Source organism: Electrona antarctica (genome assembly GCF_951216825.1).
Source record: "Electrona antarctica genome assembly, chromosome: 6".
In the NCBI taxonomy this organism is placed as follows: Eukaryota; Metazoa; Chordata; class Actinopteri; order Myctophiformes; family Myctophidae; genus Electrona; species Electrona antarctica.
This window is the reverse complement of record NC_136811.1, coordinates 30270757-30293340: the sequence shown is the minus strand read 5'-3', so window position 1 is coordinate 30293340 and position 22584 is coordinate 30270757. Positions and strand designations below refer to the sequence as shown.

Here is a 22584-nt window from a genome sequence, read left to right as displayed (position 1 = left end):
AATTTGATTGGCTGGTTTCATTCTTTGCTGTCGAGCCAATCAAACAAAGCTGTGGGTAAATTAACCTGAACAGAGCCGATTTTCAGCACGGAACACTTATAAATCAACTATAATACATGATCTTATTTGACTCTGGGAGACTAATATTCCCCTTCATGTCGATGAGATTGTGCTTACAGTTAGATTAACCAAATCACTTAGTTTCAATGTAAGTAAGATGATAAGAATCTTCTGGATGTAATTATGTCTTGTGTTAGGCGGTGCTTTGTGAGCTAATTCCTTTGCAGATATACAGAGGTGTCATGTGGTTTCACTCATGTGCACACATGCTGGGGGACCAAATGAGCTGATTCACAAAATGTCATATCTGGGTTATTTTTAATGTAAGCAATTAATTTTAAATGGAAAGAGGGACTAGCGACCTCAAGGTCTGATTTTGTGCTAAACTTTACATGACTGTCTTGAAACCAGGTTGGAAATGTGCTAAACCAGACAATTGTTTACATAATTATTTGTTCATGTGATGTTGATGGAGTGTCTCTTTAGCCTTGTAATGTTTACTCCTCAATCATTATGCCTTAGAGATATTGCCTTGTCAAATAAAGAAAATGCTTAATTGCAACATTGAGCAGATATAAGATCCATCTTTCAGCCTTTCACAACTGAAGTTAAGTTGTATGATGGCATAGACTGTGCCTACCACCACACAGTTTCCAGGTATCCTTATATTTTCATGAGATCACAGACAGAATTCTAAATTGGAGTGCTGCTGGGGGCTTCTGAGTGGCCTTATATTCTGTGGTTTTGTTGTGATTGCATTGTCCTCTTCAGTTACTCTATGAGTGGCCCTGGATCAGAGCATCAATTCAGTGTCGAGGAGAACGAGGCACAGTATTCTGGAAAAATCCACCACCATCACCGTCGCCATACACACAGCCAGGACACACTCTGCCATACACATGCTAAGAGCAGTAAGTAGACACTGTCTAATGGAAATGTATAGGTCCGGTCTGCAAATCTGTTATAGCTCTGGTGTGTAGACCTGCTGAGGCTGTCTGCCTGTTCAAGGGCACAGTCACACATACTGTACAAGTGTACAGTATGTATGTCAGAAACAGACGTACATACTGTACAGTATGTACGTCAGAAACACGTATATACTGTACAGTATGTACGTCAGAAACACGTATATACTGTACAGTATGTACGTCAGAAACACGTATATACAGACGTACCCGTTCACTCATTATACTGGAGCGACATTGCATGGAGTTCACCATTGGTGAATTTTGACTGGCTGTCAACCAATAGTAAACTAGAAAAAGTGCCCTTTTGGGCACAGGTCTCCACTAGGAGGATAGAACTGTGTGAGATGTTTGGCAAAATGTTTAGGAGTAATATAAACATGTTTTTTTGTTTGTTATTTGCAACAATTTTCTTCATTTTGTTGAGGAAATGCAGAGCCAGATCACGCATAGCATCTCTGAGGATAGAATTCTGGATGAGCAGGACATGTGCAGCATTTTGAACGAAACGGGCCACTCCTGAAAACTTTGGAAGGCAATGTTAGCCAATCAGTGTAGAATCTGAGAAATCCAACAGACTCGTCTTGATCACATGACTACAGAGATCATGTGTACTGATTTGCGTGAGATTTTGATGAAATCATACATAAGTTGTATACAGATCGCTAAAACAGGAATTGGCCTGTTATAGCGCCACCATGAGGCTGATTTGGAAAAAAATTAGTGGCATGTCGTCCTCGGCCTAGTGGAAATGTGCGTGTATAATTTCACGGAAATTGCACACTGTGTTTGTGATTTGTGGCATTTTGTTCAAACCGGACTAATCATGTGAGCTTTGGAAGCCAATCTTAGCCAATCAGGATGGAAGATGGGAAATGGTGCAGATCCGTGTTGATCACATGACTATAGAGATAGTGTATACTGAATTGTGTGATGTATGGATAAAATGTGTACGAGTAATCTACAGAAATGTGTTTTGCCTAAATTGGCCTCATGGTGGCGCTATAACAGGCTGTTGAAGAATATTTGGGGCAGAGGTTCGTTGTTGGTATGGAGTGTGTGTGCAAAGTTTGGCATGGATCGGGCCAACGGTGGCGGAGATTAGCTGGTAACGGACGGACGGACGGACGGACGGAAGGACGGACGGACGGACGGAAGGACGGACGGACACACACACGGACGGAGTGCAAAACATACTCTCTCCCCATGCCTTCGGCCTGGTGGAGACAATAAGCACATGATGAGCCCACTTGGCGAGCTTTTCGCTTATAGTTTTCTTTCAGTGAGCCAGCCACTCCTATAAACTATGAACCAGCAAATCTGCACTGCCCACAATCTGCAAGACTACATGGATAATTGCATTGGTGGAAGGTAACTAAGTACATTTACTCAAGTACTGTACTTAAGTACAGTTTTGAGGTATTTGTACTTTCAATGAGTATTTCCAACTTCCAATACTTTTACTATTACTCCTACATCTCAGATCCAAATATTGTACTTTTACTCCACTACAACTTAAAACTTTAGTTACTTTGTAGACTTAGATTATTATTACAAAACCATTATTACAAGCCAATTGAAAATGGCTGATCAACAAGCTCACAATGAGCTTGTAGATCAGCTATTTTCAAAGTATTTTTACATCTGAAAACTTCAAATGGGATATTCTGCATAATGCGTACTCTGAGAATTCTGGACTTTTACTCAAGAAAGTACTTCTATATTGCAGTATTGATACTTTTACTTAGAAAAAAGAGTGCTTTTCCCACCACTGGATGTGTTGGATGCCTCAGCATCTGTTAGCTACTCCCCTTCAGGCGCAGATGTGTGACCATACACCAATAATGTAGGCTGGTCAGTATTCTCAAATTCAGTGTGTGTGTGTGTGTGTGTGTGTGTGTGTGTGTGTGTGTGTGTGTGTGTGTGTGTGTGTGTGTGTGTGTGTGTGTGTGTGTGTGTGTGTGTGTGTGTGTGTGTGTGTGTGTGTGTGTGTGTGTGTGTGTGTGTGTGTGTGTGTGTGTGTGTGTGTGTGTGTGTGTGTGTGTGTGATAGAACACAGACCCCCACCATGCCAGGTAGATGGGTTGGAGCTCTCTCATTCTCTACTGAAGGCTCTGGAGTTAGACAGTGACACCTCCTCCCCATGGCCCTCGCTCCACATCAACATTGACAACAAGGTCTGTCACCATCTCACACCACTGTTTTTTGTATTCGGTTTAGCTTGAGTCTCTCGCCTTACCATTTCATCCCCTGTTTGCCAGGGGGAGGAGAAGCAACTCTCTGAAAAGTCTCTGCACCCTCCTGTCTCTCCATCAATGCTACCAGACCACGTCAAATGTAACATCCTCAAGGCCCAGATGGAAGCAACTTTCAGGGTGAGTATGGAAGTGGACTCCTCTCACCTGACCCATCTATCCCTGGCACATTGACCTGTATGTTCTCCTGCCTGCAGTTGAAAAGCTAACGTCCTTAACTTCCCATCATTACACTTCCTCCTCTCCATCTGTGATGAAGAAGGAAGGTCCAGTGACCCCCAGGGCGAAGACCTCAAATGAAACACTCAATGACAGGCTAGTATCTCTTTTAAGCACTTACAACCTTGTGTCCATATTTTGGGGGAAAAAAATAGTAACTAGAAAAAGTGCCCTTCTGGGCACAGGTCTCCACCAGGAGGATAGGACTGTGAGAGATGTTTGGCAAAATGTTTAGGAGTAATATAAACATGTTTTTTTGTTTGTTTGTTTTTTGCAAAAAATGTCTTCATTTTGTTGAGGAAATGCAGAGCCAGATCACTCATAGAATCTCTGAGGATAGAATTCTGGATGAGCAGGACATGTGCAGCATTTTGAACAAAACGGGCCACTCCTGAAAACTTTGGAAGGCAATGTTAGCTAATCAGTGCAAATCTGAGAAATCCAACAGACCCGATTTTCGTGAGATTTGGATGAAATCTGTGCAACTAACATAAGCAATGTGTTTTGCAGAAATCGGCCTCATGGTGGCGCTATAACCGGCAGATGTGGACGGATGCAGGGACAATGTTTTTCCATGGCCTCTAGGGAGTGCGCATACATAAGTTGTATACAGATGATGCAGTTATAGCTAAAAACAGGAATTGGCCTATTATAGTGCCACCATGAGGCTGATTTGGGGGAAAATGAGTGGCATGTCGTCCTCGGCCTAGTGGAAATGTGCGTGTATAATTTCACGGAAATTGCACACATGACTATGGAGATAGTGTATACCGAATTGTGTGATGTATGGATAAAATGTGTAGGAGTAATCTACAGAAATGTGTTTTGCCTAAATCGGCCTCATGGTGGCGCTATAACAGGCCGTTTAAGAATATTTGGGGCAGAGGTTCGTCGTTGGCATCCAGGGAGTGTGTGTGCAAAGTTTGGCATGGATCGGGCCAACGGTGGCGGAGATTAGCTGGTAACGTACGGACGGAAGGAAGGAAGGAAGGACGGACACGCACGCACACACACACACACACACACACACTCACACGGACGGAGTGCAAAACATACTCTCTCCCCATGCCTTCGGCCTGGTGGAGACAATAATAATAAGCTCAACATATCACAATGTGACACAGTGTGAGCTTGTTCTCGATGAAGTAAGAATAGGGCTTAAGAGGTTAATGCTGTCTGTGTGTACACATAGTATCTGTGCCTGCCTTTTCATCTGCGTTGTCTTGTGTGTTGGTGCTCAGGTATCACAGCTCATCTCAAGACTCGGCTGCATCCAGCCTGACCACCGAAAAGGCCCCACACCGGCTTGACTGCAAGCCCACCCCAGAGAGACTGCAGCCCAAAGCCAACCTGAACCGCAGAAAGAGGCTGGTCCGACAGTTCAGCTTGTGAGTAAAGCTGACCTTTAATTCAATGGCATCTCTGCTAGCATTTAACTCTTATGGTTGTGCTGCTTGTGCATAATTGCGCTCTTGAATCGAATGCTACGCTGGGGGGCACACAAAGCAATAGTAATGGCATCTTCACATCTTCTCTTTCAAAATGCCATTTGTTCACTAATTGCTGGGTGTACTGCAATTGGTGCAGAATACTATTCTCAAGCTCTGCCCTTTGATTGGTCTATACTACACCCTCAGTAACCACGAAGATGAAGATGATCTCCCAGAGGCCCTTGCAGCAATTTCTTCTCAGAGTGCAGGGAAGTCTGGTTCTAATAGCTCATTGGACAGACAGATACAGCCTCCCATATATCCACAGGTAACACACACGTACGCGCACGCACTGTATGCATTGCACACACCCTCAGAACTTCTTACACAGTAATATCCTCAGTGTTAATTTAACCATTTGTAACTCTGAAAGTGTACAAATGTAACAAAATGGTCCCGTAATGAACACTGAGGTTTTCAGTGTGTGAACACTTTGTGTTTTTTTGTGCATTCTGCTCCACTCACAATGAAGCTTATTTCTGTCAGAAAGTAAGCAGATGACATGTGCATGTCAGTGTGCGTCTTTGTTTCTAGACGCACGCACGCACGCACGCACGCACACGCACACGCACACACACAATCCCATGCTGTATGCACAAAACCTTAGAATGTATTACACAGTAAAATCCTCAGTGTTAATTTAACCATTTGTAACTCTTTCAGAGTTGTAATCTCATTTCAGTCCCTGCACTATCACAAAGTGTGTGTGTGTGTGTGTGCGTGTGTGCGTGTGTGTGTGTGTGCGTGTGCGCATGTCACATGTCACATGTCTATTCCAGGTGGATAGTATGCCAGCATTGGAGCCAGGTTGTCCCTCTTCTCCACCCCCCCCACACCTGTCCCCGTCTTTCTACAATAACTCCAATGCACACCTGGTCCCTTATCTAGCTGCTGACAGGTACTGTACTACACTTCCCATAAGTCCTCAAATATAAAACATTTCATTCAAGTTCCCTTTCTAGTGAGCTCACGTATAAAACTTTTTTTTCCTTTTTTTTTAACGTTGCAAGAAATAATTCATATACAATTGAGGGTATACTAATAGATTCAATATCAAGATTGTTAAATCTTATATACGAGCACACAAGAGTAACATTTGTTTTGTTCAGAAAGAATGAAGATAGGGAAAAATAAGTGCTCATATTTCTTAAATAAATAAACAATTGAATAATTTATGACAATGTTTCTTATGTTGGTATGAAACACTGTAATTGGGAACCGCCTACCTTTGCGGATTCACTTACTAAATTACTCAGCAGTTGTTTTGTTCTGTAAAATTACACCTTTTGCAAAGAAATCTAGGATTAATGGCTGATTGTTGCCAAGTAAAGAAGACACTGCTGCACTTTTTGCATTTCTTACAGTTGCCATGAATGCTTTAACGGACCCTTTAAAACAAGGAAAGCATCCGTTTATACTTTGGCTATTCGACAAAAGCAGATACAATCTCATAGTGCTTGACCCCAAAATTATTAATGTTAATTATCTGTTATAACTGTTAGGATTCATAAGGCATGTTGTAGTCTTAATGCTTTGTGTGTGTGTGTGTGTGTGTGTGTGTGTGTGCGTGCGTGCGTAGTGGAGAGGAGATGAGGTTGGACAGAGAGAAGATTCTAAGAACACTCCTGACGACAGAGCTCTGAGACACTGTGACGTCATCACCAGACAAACAGAGGTGTCCAGAGGAGGCAGATGCAGAAGTCCCAGAAGTTACTGGCTGCACATTTATATAATGCATTCAGCATTTATACATCTATTTATAAATCGATATAAAAAAAAATATATATATATTTGCATAAAGGTACTTTCACAGAAGTGAGATGGATTCAAGAATCAGGACTCACTGACTGACTGACACTCACAGACCCGCTGGTGCTGGTTGCATGATAAAGATGTTAATAGATGCATTATTGATTTGATGAGATATGATTGGTTTTGAAGTTGTGTTTAGGTTTGGTTTGATATCAGTAACCACTTAACACTTATACCGCCATTGGCCGAGATCTACGTCAATTAAAGCTCATTATTTAATAAAACCCTCAACGCCATTGCGGTAGATCAATGGCAATTGCGCTTTTATAGCGCTTGAGATCGATCAAGCCATAATGCTACTTACGTTAGCATCGGGTTGCTAGCTGGTGCTCTCAATAACGCAGGATTGCGGCATTAAAATCATCGTGGCCATAATCACCCATTTTATCTGTTTCCTTCAATCGCCTGTATCTCCTATTCCTTGTCCCAGATGGCAAAACAAGGTTTATTCCAGGGCCGACGATGTGATCCCTCTGCATCATGTTAAAGCAGCAGCGGCAAACACGTTGTGAGCTTGTAGATCTGCTTCTTTCTGAAAGGTGTGTGTGTGTGTGTGTGTGTGTGTGTGTGTGTGTGTGTGTGTGTGTGTGTGTGTGTGTGTGTGTGTGTGTGTGTGTGTGTGTGTGTGTGTGTGTGTGTGTGTGTGTGTGTGTGTGTGTGTGTGTGTGTGTGTGTGTGTGTGTGTGTGTGTGTGTGTGTCAATTTCAACCAATGCAAAGTATTAACAAGAGCTTGTGACTACATTGTCCCATTGGAACACAACCTTTTTCCATTAAAAAAAAAAATGTTGGTAAGGTTTGGACATACAGCACCTGACGGAGACCATTTCCATGTTGTTCAGCCAGTGACTGGAGTCCTTCAGGTTGCTGATATTTGATGACTTTTTCTCTTCCAGCACCAGTGATACAAATCTCACTATTTACATAAGACTGTTATCATCAGCGACCTGTACCATTTCAGAACCGTTGTGTGTGTGTGGTGTGCAATACTAGCAAGTCTACTCATATTGAAATCACCAAATTCAATGCGTAAAATAGACATTGCAATTAATTTGCTGGCGATTGAACAGGTTGTTACTAACTCTTACTTAATGTATGCTTTTGGGGGGGGGGGGGGGGATTATTGTCAGCCCTGGTATTAGAAATGATAAGATGGGATAACAGCTCTGTCCCTCCTGTCAGGACCTGCAGTCTCAAATTGCCCATTAGATGGAGACAAATCCACATCCGCTACTGTTGTGGCAGGTACTGGCAGACACACTGCTGATTATGGCTTGCCAAGAGGAAGAGATACCACAACACCGAACACCCCACTGTTGTCCAGAGTTTTTATCCCAATCTTTCGGAGGTCAAATGCAAATCCGTTCTTGGAAGTTATGTCAGCCTCCATGTGACGTCACCACCTCATTCTGAAGGATTGTGTTTTTGTTACCGTACTGTCAAATTGTAAATCTTCACTGTGTTGTTTACACCCTTGGTTTAATCTCAATAAATAATGCTTCATGAGTTTGAGAATTATCTAGTGGCAGCATCTTTGATCTCTATTGACATTGGAATGTGGCTTGACCTCACCCTGTGTGTCTGTAGGCTATGCCTCGCCCTCTGTGTGTGTGTGTGTGTGTGTGTGTGTTGTGTGTGTGTGTGTGTGTGTGTGTGTGTGTGTGTGTGTGTGTGTGTGTCTGTCTGTCTGTCTGTCTGTCTGTAGGCTATGCCTCACCCAACCTGAGGGAATGTTGTCATAAAGACAGATTCGCCCTCCTCTTTTCTACACAGCTCACGATGAGTCACATAATTGTCCCCCTGCTCAGTCAGTGAACCACCTCAGTAAAAAAAAGTCAATTCATCTTCCTGAAGGCAAGGCAGTGAAGGCACAGTGGAACAGCTTCCACATGAATAATGGAATGTGCATTACTGTATAGTGTATACATCAGTCCTGTCTTGTGATCCTTCAATCATGTGACGTGAGACAACAAATGCAAACAGGATTATAGAAGATGTCACTTAAAACCACGGTACCACCCAAATACCCAATACAGATTACCTAGTTAAAATTGTGAAAATGTTCATACTCGGTAATCAGTCAACATAAATAGAAAAGTTAGTGTATTCAAATTTGATGTAATTACACAATTACCCTGCCAGAAAATGTAAGTCGTTAAAGAAACAAATTGAGTTTTGTGTTGCGTTACATAGATACTAATGTGTGTTGCTTGCTATGCTGGTTTAAGGCTAGGTGTTGTTCAGGAGTGGGTGAATGAATGTGTTTAAAAGGGCTCAGGTTGGGTGGGGTGCACAGTATTGTGTTACACAATGCCAAATCTGCCCTGAGGGGGTCCGTCATCTTTTTGTCTGTATCCCTTCTCTCTTTACCATGCTTGCTCTATCCATTCTTTACCATCCCAACCTTCCGAGAAAAAGGCCATCCTGTCATATAATGTCCTGTGTGTCTGAATGACAATAGTGTGTCTTCACAATGGTGTGTATGTGAGAAACCGAGCAAGGTAATCACTATGGACGGTGAGAGGGAGTTCCCAGAGCCTCCCCTGCATCACAACCTCCATCTGTGATTGAGGAACTCGCTGTACTATCACAAACTCTCCCGATACAGACAGCTCTCCACCAGCACAGGAAAGTTTTCAACATGGTGTCATTATAGGCAAAAACTTAAAAAAATAAATCTTTTGTTGCAATTGCAGAAACAGCATATTTAAAATCTCTGCAAAAATGTTTTTAAGAGAATTAAGTGGTCAAGAAATACAATAAAAATATGAGCATCTAAATTAAGTTGCTTGGAGACCAACTTGCCCCCAGAAATGCAAACAACGTACTCCCTCAGCAAGCTCCATGGAAGGAGCCCGTGTGAGTGCCATCCTCTGCCTCCCTCGGCCGCCCCACTTTTTTCCTGTAAATATCTATTACTGCTTTTAGCATTGTTAAAGATATGTAGTGTATTGTATGTCATGATGATGAATTCAGTACAATGGACCACAGTGGAAAAAAGCGCCTGCAAATGCTTTTTGTGTTATCCTTTTAGCATATATATATATATATATATAAAATACTGTTTTCAAACTGCTAATAAAGTATTCAAAAACCTTAAACTTCACATGTAATGTTTATTATACAGTTGCAGCAGGATGCCCTGAGCACGGGGCCAACTGACAAAATGAAGACACAGTGTTAGGGGTGTAACTAGTGCATGCATAATGCTATGCAGTGATATCATCCCCTGTGGACACGTGCACAGTAACATGGAGTCCATACAGAACCTCCCGCCCCGGGAGCACAAGGGAATCAAATTCACAGGATGAATGTCAATAATGTCCTTCAGTTGCGTTCCTTGTCAACTTGTCCCTCACCTACAACTGATCAAACAGCTGTAAATGGAAGGAGAGAGGGTTTCTATGTGGGGAGACCTGTTTTGCTTCCATGACATTCCCTGACATCAGCAGGGGTGGGGGTGGGGGTGGGGGCGGGCGTCGGCTGCCGGGTGGAGACGGAGGAAAGTGAAAGATCTTCGCTGTCCTCTCCGGGAGTGTAATAAAATCTGTCAGAAACCACTTGTGGCTGCTGAGCATCATTGAGCCTGTGAAATGAGCTCCTCTTAAGGAACACAGCCCTGTGGTAAGGTTACTGCCAACTGCCGTTGTCTTCGGCTCAGGTTGGTGTCGAAGACAAAAGAGAACTTTGGCATTATACAACATGGAACTTGATGGAAGTATATATATATATATATATATATCCCACCTTCAACTTTATTGTCTCATCACAGCTTTGCATGTGTAAAAAAGTGGGTGAAATTCTTTCTCGTATATATATCCAATATACATATAGGGTTTGGGGAGGCAAGAAATGTTTGTGCCCGTTTGGCCTGATGGCAGTGATGGACCATTTGACAAGCTCAGACAACTTCCTGCAACGTAACATGTATGGAGAACATACTGCTGTTGTACTCAGTAGTAGTCGTACTCATTAGCAGTGCATTGGTATTTGGCATCATGTAAACATCTCAAAGTGGCACTACCAACTTCTTCATGCACAAAAGCTTCCAATACAATCATTGAATGTTGTGTTGGAAACACAAAATGTATATAAACAAATAAGATAAACATATACAGTATTAAAATGTATCAATACAGCTACAGTATGCATAATACTCATTCTTATCTCTCTCGCACTCATTCATGTATACATTTTCACTCTGCTTTCACTCAGGGGGCACAAAGGAGTGTTTTAGCTCGATAGGTAAGTAAGTCGTTTTTCTTTTTCTTCCTTTTCTTTTTTAGCACATGACTCATAGCAGTTATAATATAAACATGTTAAAACATCTCTATAAAGCTTTTTAAAATACACTGTGCAATATAAGACAAAGCTGCTATCTGGGCTAAGGCCACATTGATTTGATATCAAATACATTAATTTCTGTTCTTAAACATATAAATAACAACTAAAAAGACTATTATTTTCAAAACCTAGGAATACGATAGGAGTCTTTTGACTTATGCATTTTGTCAAGGGTCTTGTGTGTGCATGTGTGTGTCCCTACAGCAGGGTAAAATCCAGGTACTGTCCTCCATGCTTGGCCAAATGAGGGGGGAAGGGCATCAGAGGAACATCACCTCCACTGGAATGACCAATCAGACTGCTGCTCAGGAGAGACATCGACTCAGCTGGACGCTACAGAGAAAGAGACGAGGGCAGGAGTGTCAGCATTGACTGGTCATAAATACAGATCCATAGTAGTACACGCTAAAAGTGTCAATTTAACTCTGAGAATGTAAACAAATTGACCTGTACCAGACTACCAGCAGTTATACCCATCACCTTCTCCAACCACCTCATTTTAAGCCACCTCCAACACTACAACACTAGAATCAATGTCAGTCTATTATAGTGATTTCCTGCCTATAGCACAGGAATAGTCACTATAGCATCAGAGTGATTCGCTATATCAGAGCTGTAGATTCAATGAGGGAATGGTGCACGACCAAGATCCAAGAAAGGTCCAAGATTGGTCCAAGATCCAAAGAAATGCTTAAACTCCCAAGAGATTTCCTCTAACCACTTAAAAGCAGATGAATCACATGGCTATGGCCTGTCATCGACACAAGCATGTTGTGGTTAGTGGAAACTTTGTTTGTCTAAACAGAGACATCCCTGTCACACAGAGTTCCTGTGACCCACTCCTACAGTCACCACTAGCTCAGACGGAAAGCCACGATCCACATCCCCTCACTGGCTCTTCAGCCAATCCTTACCTTCCACCTGTCTGAGACACCTTTAAATACACACCCATTCTTTGGGCTGCGTAAGCATTGGCAAAGTCCTGGTCGGGTCGTGAGCGTGCACAGGCCCGTGGGCGTGCATAAGACCATCTTCAGATGCGTACTGGGGAGGGGAGGAGGAGGGACAGAGACACGAGGACTGAGACAGAGACACAAAAACAACACATACGCTGCTCTACAAACCACGTTAGCTAAGACTAGCCAACACCTGGCAGAGGCAGAGTAGTGTTCTTTCTCTAAAAAATATACTTGGCTTGAACTCCATGTGTAGATCATGGAACAAATATCTTGTGCAACTGTACGGTTCTCTTCAGAGTTTAAATAAGACTTCTGGCAATTCAAGTCTATGCAAGCAACAAGTGTGTGTGAGAGAGAAACAGGGAGAGTAGACCTGATAAACTAGTTTGATAGCCTCTGGGCAAACACAGTGGATGCCTGGTGATACACACCCACAATAGAAGAATATTTGAATACAGCATATAGATCCTCCAGGGAGACATGTGAACAGCAAACGTGTACAGGAACGGCAAACACGTTCTTGACATTATGCGTGTGTGTGTGTGTGTGTGTGTGTGTGTGTGTGTGTGTGTGTGTGTGTGTATGTGTGTGCCAACACCCTGCGCACACACAGGTGATTTCATACCTGGTAGCCCTGTACGGCGTTAATGAGTTCTTTGACTCCGTTGCTGTAGGCCAGGCCAGGCATACGCATCAACCCCCCTGGAGAGGAGAGCGGGGAGGGGGAGGGGAAGAAACCTACAGTGCTGGGAGAACCAGGTGGACTGGGAGAAACAAACACAGGGGAAGTGGGACTGTTAGGAAACGTTGGGAATATTGAAAATACGTCCTTTTAAATACGCTTGACAAATAATAAACAGATTTTCGACACTAACATGGAATGAAGAATACTTAAAAAAATGTATTGCATTGGATAGTCTGCAAGTGATCTGTGGTCGCAAGGAAAGTTGGCTGACCAGGGAGAAAAAGAGGTCGGTGCTGTTTACCAACTTCTGATACCGCACGGTTCAGTTATTAACTACCCTTGTCCCCAAGTCCTTCTCCTTGACAAAACCACACACACATCCATCACACCCAGACCTTCCCTCTTTCTTTCATACAATACCAGTGTATAGTGATTTTTATCTACTTGGATAAGAACTAGAATCATTGTTGAATCACGAATGCTTATATTGTGGGATTGTGCAGCTCCACTGGGCATTGACTCAATGCCCAGTGGTGCTGCACAATCCCACAATATAAATGAATAAGACGTATTTGTTATTGGCCATTACCTGGGGTAGTAGGCTGCGTAATTCATGTATAGCTGAGCTGCGGCAGGGTAGTAGGCGTGTCCCGGGTGCAGGTGGCGGGGAGTCAGCAGTACCTGGCCGATACCAGGATAGAGCCCAGCAGCCTCGGCAGGTAGAACAGCGGGGGCAGGGCTGAATGAGTAGGTTGGTGGAGACAGACCTGGAGGTGAGAGAGGGGGGAGGTGGGAAGATAGGCTCAAAAAAACAAAGTGAACGAGATACATGCTTCATATGGAATGAATGAGTCCATTAGAATTCTCATCATTGTTTGTTTTAGAGAGAGTTCATGCAGTTCAGACAAACAATGACCCCTCCACTACTGTGTGTATGTGCAATAGACCTATAATAGACATTATAGTCATGAAGGAGGGAAACCCCACCCCGAGTATCACATAAGAGCAAATTGAGCATCCTGTGAATATGGTTAATTGTCTGCAAGCATCCTATAAGAGTGTGGTTTTCTGTATACCCTATCCAGTCAATATGATATAGGCATCATTACTACCTACACAGAATTTGCACTGAATTCAAGCGCTCTCTGCTTTTCACTCAAATGTGAACTCATGTAATCCACCTAAACCAATCAAAAGCATTTAATACGTTTTATTCATTGTCGGTGCGCATAAGTGCACATTGACAGTGAAGTGAGAGAACCAGAACACAGAACATCTCTACACACCAGCGCTCAGCTTCAAACACCTCTCCCACAGCCCCGCTGATTGGACAAGCACAGGTGGACACACATCTAAGACCGGGGTACTGATTATGTCCGATCAACATACCAAACCCGGCCTGTTGTCAATCTGACGAAATGCTGCAATCCTGCTGAAATAACCACTACCGATCACAGTATGTACTGTAACACTAGAGTAAAGCCGGAGTTATACTTAGTTGCACGCAGGTGTCTTGCATGGAAAATAGTCGCACTGCAACGCATTGGGAGCTTGTAGATCTGCCATTTTCAGTGGGCAACACCGGAGCACAACCAAGTATAAATCAGGCATAATGGTGGGATTAAGAATTGGGTGACACATGTGATGTTGCAACAGACTATTCATTCAGAAATGTGTGAATACCAGAGATGGAAATTGAAATTGTATAGAACAGATCATTCTCTACAAGGTTTCTCAGTGCATGCAAACATCACCCCCAAAAAATAAATCACAGTGAATTACAAAGGGAATAACCAGGAGTATAAACATGCACACACAAGTTCACATTGTACATGCGCGCAAACACACACACATGCACACACACACACACACACACACACACACACACACACACACACGCTTCCTACCCCTCCTGGTCAGACCATACGTCCCCGTCCTCCCAGTTCTAGATTGGAGAGAACCCAGAAGAGAGAGGGGCAGAATTTAACCTCTAACCTCTCACCTCTGCCCCCCATGGCAGGAGCCCTGCACCTACCCTGCGTTCCCGAAGCACCCCCAGCTCCCAGCGGCACTTACGTCTGGACTTACATGGCGGCGGGCTGAGCCCTGTCCCACTCCGGCTGCTCCGGCTATGTGTGTGTATGTGTGCATGTGACAGCGAGCCTCCCATCAGCACCAGGCCCATCTCCTCCGCGCTGCAGGGGAACACCTCCACGTAGCGGCTGTTCACGCCTCGCACTCCTGACATCACTTGCTTGTGGAGCCGCTGGGAGGCGCCGAAGGCCCGCTCTGCCGAGGTCATCTGTATGAAACAATCCCCTGATGGACGACCCTGAAGACGGAGAGATGGTGACGTTGAAGATTAGTGTAAATGTCTGTCTGAGAAGCATACATCAATGCATTAATGCATGCAATCCCGTAGTAGGCGTAGCGCAGTGGTTGTCAAAGGTTTTTGGCTTCAGTACCCCCATTTTCCCTGATTTCTGAATCCAAGTACCATTTAGCCAACAACATTTTACTTAAAAAGCTGTAAAATAAAATCCAAGCTAGTGGTGCTATGAATGAATATAACCCACCTTTTGAAGAATATAACTTAAAAATAAGTAATTGAGTGAAAGAGTTACAATTAGTGCCTTCCGAGCAGATCCATTTCAAACTGTGGCCATAACATAAGTCCAGTTTTGATAGGTTAAAATAATGTTCAAATAAGCTGCTTTCTATTCAATAACAGCTTTAACGTTATACGATAGCGTTTTTGATTTAATTTGGTTTAACACTTTACAGATCAGCAGTTCGGACAAGGTTTGTCAATGTTTTATCATTAAACACAAAGGTAACATGTATTACATTTTCCACTTTCTCTGTAGTACCTCTGTGAATGAATCCCTAGCCCTTAAACGTACTATCATTTGAGAAACATTGCTAGTGTTGAGTGCGAGAGGTACCTGCTGGTTGAGCACCATGTGCACGCCATGTGGTCTGATGTCCTGTGTGAACTCCCCCAGAAAGGTAAGGATGTCCTCTATGGTGGCTGTGTAGGGCAGCCCCCTCAACCGCAGGCAGTCCCTCATGCCACCAGGAGGGGGCAGGAGAGACACTGTGGGTAGCACTGACACCAGAGGGGCAGGGGCCACAGGGATCAGAGGCGCCGACGAGTACCGGTTCAGCACCTAAAACACACACACACACACACACACACACACACACACACACACACACACACACACACACACACACACACACACACACACACACACACACACACACACACACACACACACACACACACACACACACACACACACACACACACACACACACACACACACACACACACACACACACACACACACAGTTACATACATCTCCAGAACCTAAAGCAATATCTCTTCAACAGTGTGACTCACTCTCTGCATATACTGTCTCGCTAATATTTTTGCTGACAGAACACTAATCCACAACACATCATAGTCTATATGGATTCTGCATCAATGGGTCAAATTCATAAAAAACTGCAAAACACCCTATTCACTTCAGTACAGTTTTGTGTAATGTTACAGTTACATATGTACCAGCAGGACAATTCCTCACTTTTGGGATGTGTAAAATGTAGTATGTGGTGTAATGTTATACAGGAACGGGCCTGTTGCCAACAGGACACCGACTTGTTTGCAGTGCTAGAGAAGAGCCATAAAACCCTAAGCCTCTCGCAGTCACATTATTCAACCAAGAGACCACTTCCATAGATAATGTACATTGTACATTCAAAATCAAATGCATGCTTATGAGATAAGAACATAATTTGAATGTATTTATCCCACGAGACACAAAAGAGAAAGATAATGGTCATCTTTAACACATCAGAGAATTATGTATTTGTCCAAAAAACCTTCCATTATTAAGAACAGCTTGCAGTAAAGGGGAGGGAATGGCACCCACCCACACACACGTGCAGTCGCACACGCACACACTCCTTATCATGCAGTTCCCACCCTTAAACAGTCTTCCAATATTTCCTATAAGTAACCTACACCCACACATTGTCTTGCCCAGGTCTGAATGCACAAAAACAAGAACCTACCAACAATAACTCTGCATGCTTCTACAAAACAAAAGAAATTCGAGGAGGTAGATCTGCAATCCTCAGGTCAGGAAAAACAAGCAAAAATCCACCTCATTTTCAAGTCTCACATCAAAGCATGCACGCACACTCGTGCGCACACGCACACACACACGTGCATGCACACACACACACACACACACACACACACACACACACACACACACACACACACACACACACACACACACACACACACACGCCTACCTGTTGAACCTCTGCAGCAGTGCTCTTGAACAACTCGATGTATCGCTTTCCCAAAATGTCCTTGTGTTTCCTTAGAGCACACTGGGCCTGGTCCTCACAGGCAAATAAGACGAAGGCATCGCCAGTGGGTCGCCCGTCCGGGTAACGAACAAATAGGATGCCGTCCTTTCCTCCGCTGACCGGACATGCCTCTTTGAGGCCATCCTCCTGGCCAAAGAAGGCCAACACCTGCTCATGTGTAGCGGTGAAGGGAAGTCCTCTCATCCTCACTATCACCAGGTCCTCCCGTGACAAGAACACTGCTACCTCATTGGAAGTACCTGACAAACAGAGGCACCTTGTCAAGCCAGAAGCAAATAAGTACCAAGTACACAGTAAATAAAAGTATAGTCATCAGCATTTACATTTCCCACTCTTATGCCATACTTGGGATGGGGCTGGCATGAGCCTAAAGTCAAAAGGACAACTTGTGCCATGTCAATAAATGGCATCTTGTTTGAATTGCTTTGATTGCAGTGATTACTTTTACCTATGCTACCGTAGGAATGATTGGATTGATTCTATGCCAAGAAATCCACCCCAAACACGTTCAGACTAAACAGAGACTATCATAGTGACAGCACGTTGCATTGGCGTCTTCACACACCATTGACCATATTCACATGGCAGCCATTTTGCTGTTACGTCATACTCAACATTCCAATGGTCCACATTGAAACCTTGGTTGAGTTTAAGTTTCAGTATATTGAAACCTTGGTTGAATTTAAGTTTCAGTATGTGTCTCTAAGTTTCAGTATGTGGCTGCAATTTCTTACCTCCTGCTATTTTAAGGAAGTCCTCTCCTGTTGCTTTGTAAACCTGACAATGGAAGGAATGAGGCAGTCAATTATTAAGCAATTAATTTAATCATCAAATCACTATGATATGATGACTTGAAAGAACTGATGGGTAATCCTTTCATTAGTAAACCACTAAAGCCCTATTTCAGAAATAGCAATAATAGCTCATCTACAAGCTCACAACGTGTCACAACATTGTGAGTTTTTAATTCTGCTATGTTTGAAAGATTTTAAAAAGAGTTAATATGGTTAAGCTCACCTCTATGTATCTGTTTCCCATATGGTGTTTGTGCCTCTGTAGAGCCAGGTCTCTGTGCTCCTCGTTGACAAAACGAACAAGAGCCTCTCCATTCCTCCTCCCCTGAGCATTTAGACACAACGCAGCTCCACCTCTGAACAACAACACAGCATTTATATATGAGATTACAGCACTCCAAAATCAATGCCAAAATGTTCCTACAAACATTTACCAATGTCTCCAAACCTTCTCAGACTCATTAAAGTAAATATGGATTGATGATACGCATGTGACAAGTCAACACATCGCTTGCTAAAGAAATTGGCTTGAAAAACACACTTACTTAGCAATGTTGAGTCCTCTGAAGAAGCGAGCTATATCCTGGTCAGAAGACTGCCATGGTAGACCCCTGGCTCGGATCACTGTGTTGTCACATACCTTCTCCATCTTACTGCTGCACACACACACACACACACACACACACACACACACACACACACACACACACACACACACACACACACACACACACACACACACACACACACACACACACACACACACACACACACACACACACACACACACACACACACACACACACACACACACACACACACACACACACACACACACACACACAGAAAAGAACGTCAACCACTTTAGCACTTTGTTGTACAAGCTCATAACACATTACAATCGTTGCGAGCTTGTAGATATATTTGTTTTTGGTTGTGGTTAAGTTAATTTTATACTTTACTAAATCAAAAAATACACTTACCAAGTGCCCGTCTCAAACTTTTCACTTATTCTCTCTGGATAAGAGAACTTGTGACCTGTGACGGAAGAAAAATCAATATCTCAGCACTCCTACTAAACAGTTATATGATATCCTGTTATCCTGTTAAGTATTAGGTATTAGGTTAAATTCATATTAGAATAATTCACGTTATGTCAGATAGTGAATAGTGATAGTGTATGGCACTCACATAGGGGCTCAGAGATCAGGGAAAGGACCACGTTGGCCATGGTCTGGACCTGTTGTACTGCTACCTCTGGGGGCAATATGGTGGACGGATCCAAAAGGGCAGGTGGATCAACAGTAATGCTCAAAGCTGAGGGAGCAACAGTTAAGGGGAAAACTACAGTATGTGGTCAAATGTGTCAGAAAACAAAACAATTTCCCTTTACAGGTGGGCTTAACAATATGTATGTGTCTGTGTCTAAAAGAATGAAACATGAAAAAGAAATGATAGTGAGAAGCAGCCCAAATGAGAGGGAGAGAGAGAGAGAGAGAGAGAGAGAGAGAGAGAGAGAGAGAGAGAGAGAGAGAGAGAGACGAGTTCTCCTGTTGTAATGGGTGTGTGTGGGTTAGCCCTGTTGGCTAAACATGCTGTCTTTCACTATGCACTGAGCAAGGTACTGCCTTTGTTTCTCTATTTGCATTTCAAAACCACTAGTCTTGCAACCAACACCCCATGGCTTGTGAACGTCTGATGTGTGTGTTTTTGAGTATTATGTGCTCACGCTCACCACACATCCATCTTGCTCCCTAATGGCTTATTTATACTCGCACTATGACATGTAAATTTAGCTTGAATCTGGTCGGCAACATAGTTGTGAGTATAAATTGATCTGATTGCTGACAGAGCCCAACATGATTGAAACATAGTGATTAGTACACAGAGCACTGACAACACCACTTAAGCTCTATTTTATACTTAGAATTAGCAGATGTATAAGCTCAATATGCCCAAAATAGGTACGGCAAGTTTAACATGGTTAATGTTATGGAAGGATACATTCTGCCATGATGTGCACATCCAACACCTTCAGATCACATGTGGGAAAGTGCATTCTGAACTCCTTCCGCAGGTCAAAGAAGGAATAAAAACAGTCTGGCACTGGGATGTTCTAGAGAGGAGGGAATGTCAAAGTCAACCAACATGAAATGCTACACAAAAAACTACACTGAAATGCAAGCAGGATGTGAATATGTGTCACAGCAACAGCTGGATGATGTGGGTTTACAGCAGCTGCTGTATATTTATTGCTGTCATATTCCTATTTGCTCTAGAAAAGACAGTAGTTCCACTATGTGTACAGCTGTTTAGGTGTGATATGTTGACGATGCACATGGGGTATAGTGTCATCTGTGTTCATGTCTGTGTCATCAAGTAGACAACTGGATGCCGTTCTTGTAATGATGCTAAATGTTTAACATAATGCAGTAGTAAAGGTTGTAGCAGCAGCGAATGTCCGCTCTGGCGATGAGGCCTGTGCCCTCCATGGTTGCTTACCTTGCCTGCAGCCTCAGGGTGGATTACTTGGCGGATGTGGAGTTGCCCGTCTGTACACAAACACACTGAAGTACCTGTGCCCATGCTGTTCACCTCATTGGTCAGCCTAAGATGAAACTGAAAAGATAGGCACATAGCCATAGTGTTTCCTTTTAATACAGTGCCTGCTTGCTTGCTTGCTTAGTTTCATAGATAAACTGAGGTCAGGCTCTATTTTGTTGACCTTTCTTCTCTTTATTGTTGGTCTTATGGCACTCTGACTTCTGAAAGGCTACAGTACTAGAGGCCTGGGTACGTTTATTCAACTTCTCTTACACATCATCTAAATTAGTTAATTTACATTTTGGGGAAAGATAGAAGTCCTTATCACTTAACTGACTTACAGCTCACACTGTAGTTTACATTTACTGTCCATGATTTGGTTATGAGGGCTCTACAACATCATCATTGAAACGAGGGGTCATGCACTGCCACAATTTTTTCTTTTTTCCTCTCTGTAAATATAATTTGTATTTATTTGTTGACACATGCATTAATGTGTTCATATTCTATGCTCTGTTGATTAATTGAATACATAGGACCACAATGGAAACAAGTCCCCAGGACCTTTGGGTGTTATCCTTTATAGCCTATACATGCTTTAGGCCTACTGCACGTGCTGTTTACATTTTTTGACTAATAAAGTATTCAATCAATCAGTATTTTGGGGTGAGTGAATTTAAGAAGGTACAGTTACAGTATGACTTACCAAAAGTGACAGTTATTATGATGTAATAGACCTATATAAATTACACACCAACTTCCGTGGACAGAGCAACAGAGAGGTAAATACCTGGTTTAAAGCACTCTCGAGGTTTGCGGCTGTGGAGACGAATTCTGCACCAGATCCTTTCTCACCCCCCGCCCCATCCTCCTCTTTTTCTTCTGTCAAGTCTGAGAGCTTGGGCTTAATCAAGAGCTCATTCACCCTGCCCAACTGGTTTACAGAAGAAGGAAAAAACATGTCAGACTTGAAACAGCAGAAACTCCCAGGCTAATTATCTCTTATTAGGCTATGCCACTGACTTTACAACAAAGACATTTCACTTTTAAACATCGCATAGCTCTCATGCTATTTACAGGCAGTAATTATTTAGTCTACCTGGCCATTGTGGCAAACAATATCAAAATACCATATTCTCTTTGGAATGATAGTGAAGTTTTACCTTTTTGTTCTTTAAATCCACAAGTTGCCACACCAACTGCACGAGCTCCTTCTCGTCCGACCCCAGCAGGTCCCCACTCGCGCCAGATGTGGTGGCGAACAACACCGCTAGGTAGTCGACCTGTGCCGTCATTTCAGGACAAAATACAAATAATACAAACTAATCTAACAATACAAAAAGATCAAACTAAAAAAAAGTGAAAAGGACAAAATATTCCAGCTCCCAGTGCGACCTATAGCTACCTACACCTGACTCCTAAACACATAGGTGTGCTCAACAACTCCAGCTTTCTTCGGTGCGCAAGAAATCTATGCAAACCCACCCAGCAGTCACCATCGCTGAGTAATGGCTGAAGTACGTTGCCTACCTACCAGCCTACCTACCTGTGTGACCACGTGACTCTATACTACCACCTACCTGTGGGACCACGTGATCCTGTACCTGCCCCTGCCCTCCCCTGCTTCAGGTGCCTCTAAAATAGTACGTGGCAAATCCAAACTATTCTTGTCAGTCTTTTGCCCGTGCCTTTTCTTCCCTGCTGCCAGATATATATCATATTGAGATATGATAACGATATTATCATCACTCACTCACACACACACACACACACACACACACACACGCACACCCACACACACACACACACACACACACACACACACACACACACACACACACACACACAGTGGTTCGCATTTCTTTCTTTTCTTTATTTGAAGGACCCTCTAACTCTCAGAGTTAGTTACAGACTTTTAAGGGTCCATTTGGAAGCCCCTCAAGGAACACAGTGTCCCTGTCCCCGGACCCGACTTTTGTTCATGGCCTACTGCTAGTCTGCTACTAACCTCGCGTCACCAGGCTTTCCACCTCTCGGAGGAATGTAATGT

At 43.2% G+C, this 22584-nt stretch overlaps 2 protein-coding genes across 4 annotated transcripts in view; one reads left to right on the top strand and one right to left on the bottom strand.

Moving 5' to 3' along the window:
* Positions 1-6743, top strand: part of epb41l4b (erythrocyte membrane protein band 4.1 like 4B) — a 23735-nt gene extending 16992 nt beyond the window's left edge. The window contains exons 16-23 of the mRNA XM_079504051.1: positions 832-971; positions 3078-3202; positions 3287-3400; positions 3540-3595; positions 4741-4887; positions 5137-5257; positions 5769-5887; positions 6569-6743. Coding sequence (XP_079360177.1) covers positions 832-971; positions 3078-3202; positions 3287-3400; positions 3540-3595; positions 4741-4887; positions 5137-5257; positions 5769-5887; positions 6569-6632 — 886 coding nt within the window. The 3' untranslated portion in view covers positions 6633-6743. The remainder of the gene's footprint in view (positions 1-831; positions 972-3077; positions 3203-3286; positions 3401-3539; positions 3596-4740; positions 4888-5136; positions 5258-5768; positions 5888-6568) is intronic.
* A 3822-nt stretch (positions 6744-10565) lies between these two features.
* On the bottom strand, positions 10566-22023 carry esrp1 (epithelial splicing regulatory protein 1). Of its 3 annotated transcripts, none has more exons than XM_079503094.1 (16): positions 21698-22023; positions 21325-21468; positions 20493-20609; positions 19995-20106; positions 19182-19307; positions 18974-19028; positions 18536-18646; positions 18214-18346; positions 17931-17973; positions 17116-17435; positions 15734-15958; positions 14865-15120; positions 13378-13555; positions 12729-12867; positions 12093-12188; positions 10566-11477 (listed from the first exon to the last, which is right to left on the bottom strand). In XM_079503094.1, the coding sequence occupies exons 1-16, from the start codon at positions 21827-21829 to the stop codon at positions 11343-11345; spliced, it is 2322 nt and encodes a 773-aa protein (XP_079359220.1). In that variant the 5' UTR covers positions 21830-22023; the 3' UTR covers positions 10566-11342. The 3 variants fall into 3 exon arrangements, with proteins under 3 accessions (XP_079359220.1, XP_079359221.1, XP_079359222.1); XM_079503095.1 differs by having other exon boundaries at positions 14877-15120; XM_079503096.1 differs by having other exon boundaries at positions 11347-11477; positions 12059-12188.
* Between the last annotated feature and the right edge of the window lie 561 nt (positions 22024-22584).

Bases quoted from the DNA above. Each gene is read 5' to 3' on its own strand.
- esrp1 (XM_079503094.1), bottom strand. From the start codon at position 21,829: ATGACGGCACAGGTCGACTACCTAGCGGTGTTGTTCGCCACCACATCT. The intron at 17,974-18,213 runs GTGAGCTTAACC...TTCCATTGTCAG, and splicing joins TGGGAAACAGATACATAGAG to GTTTACAAAGCAACAGGAGA. The intron at 12,189-12,728 runs GTATGAAATCAC...TCCCCTCCCCAG, and splicing joins ACGCCGTACAGGGCTACCAG to TACGCATCTGAAGATGGTCT.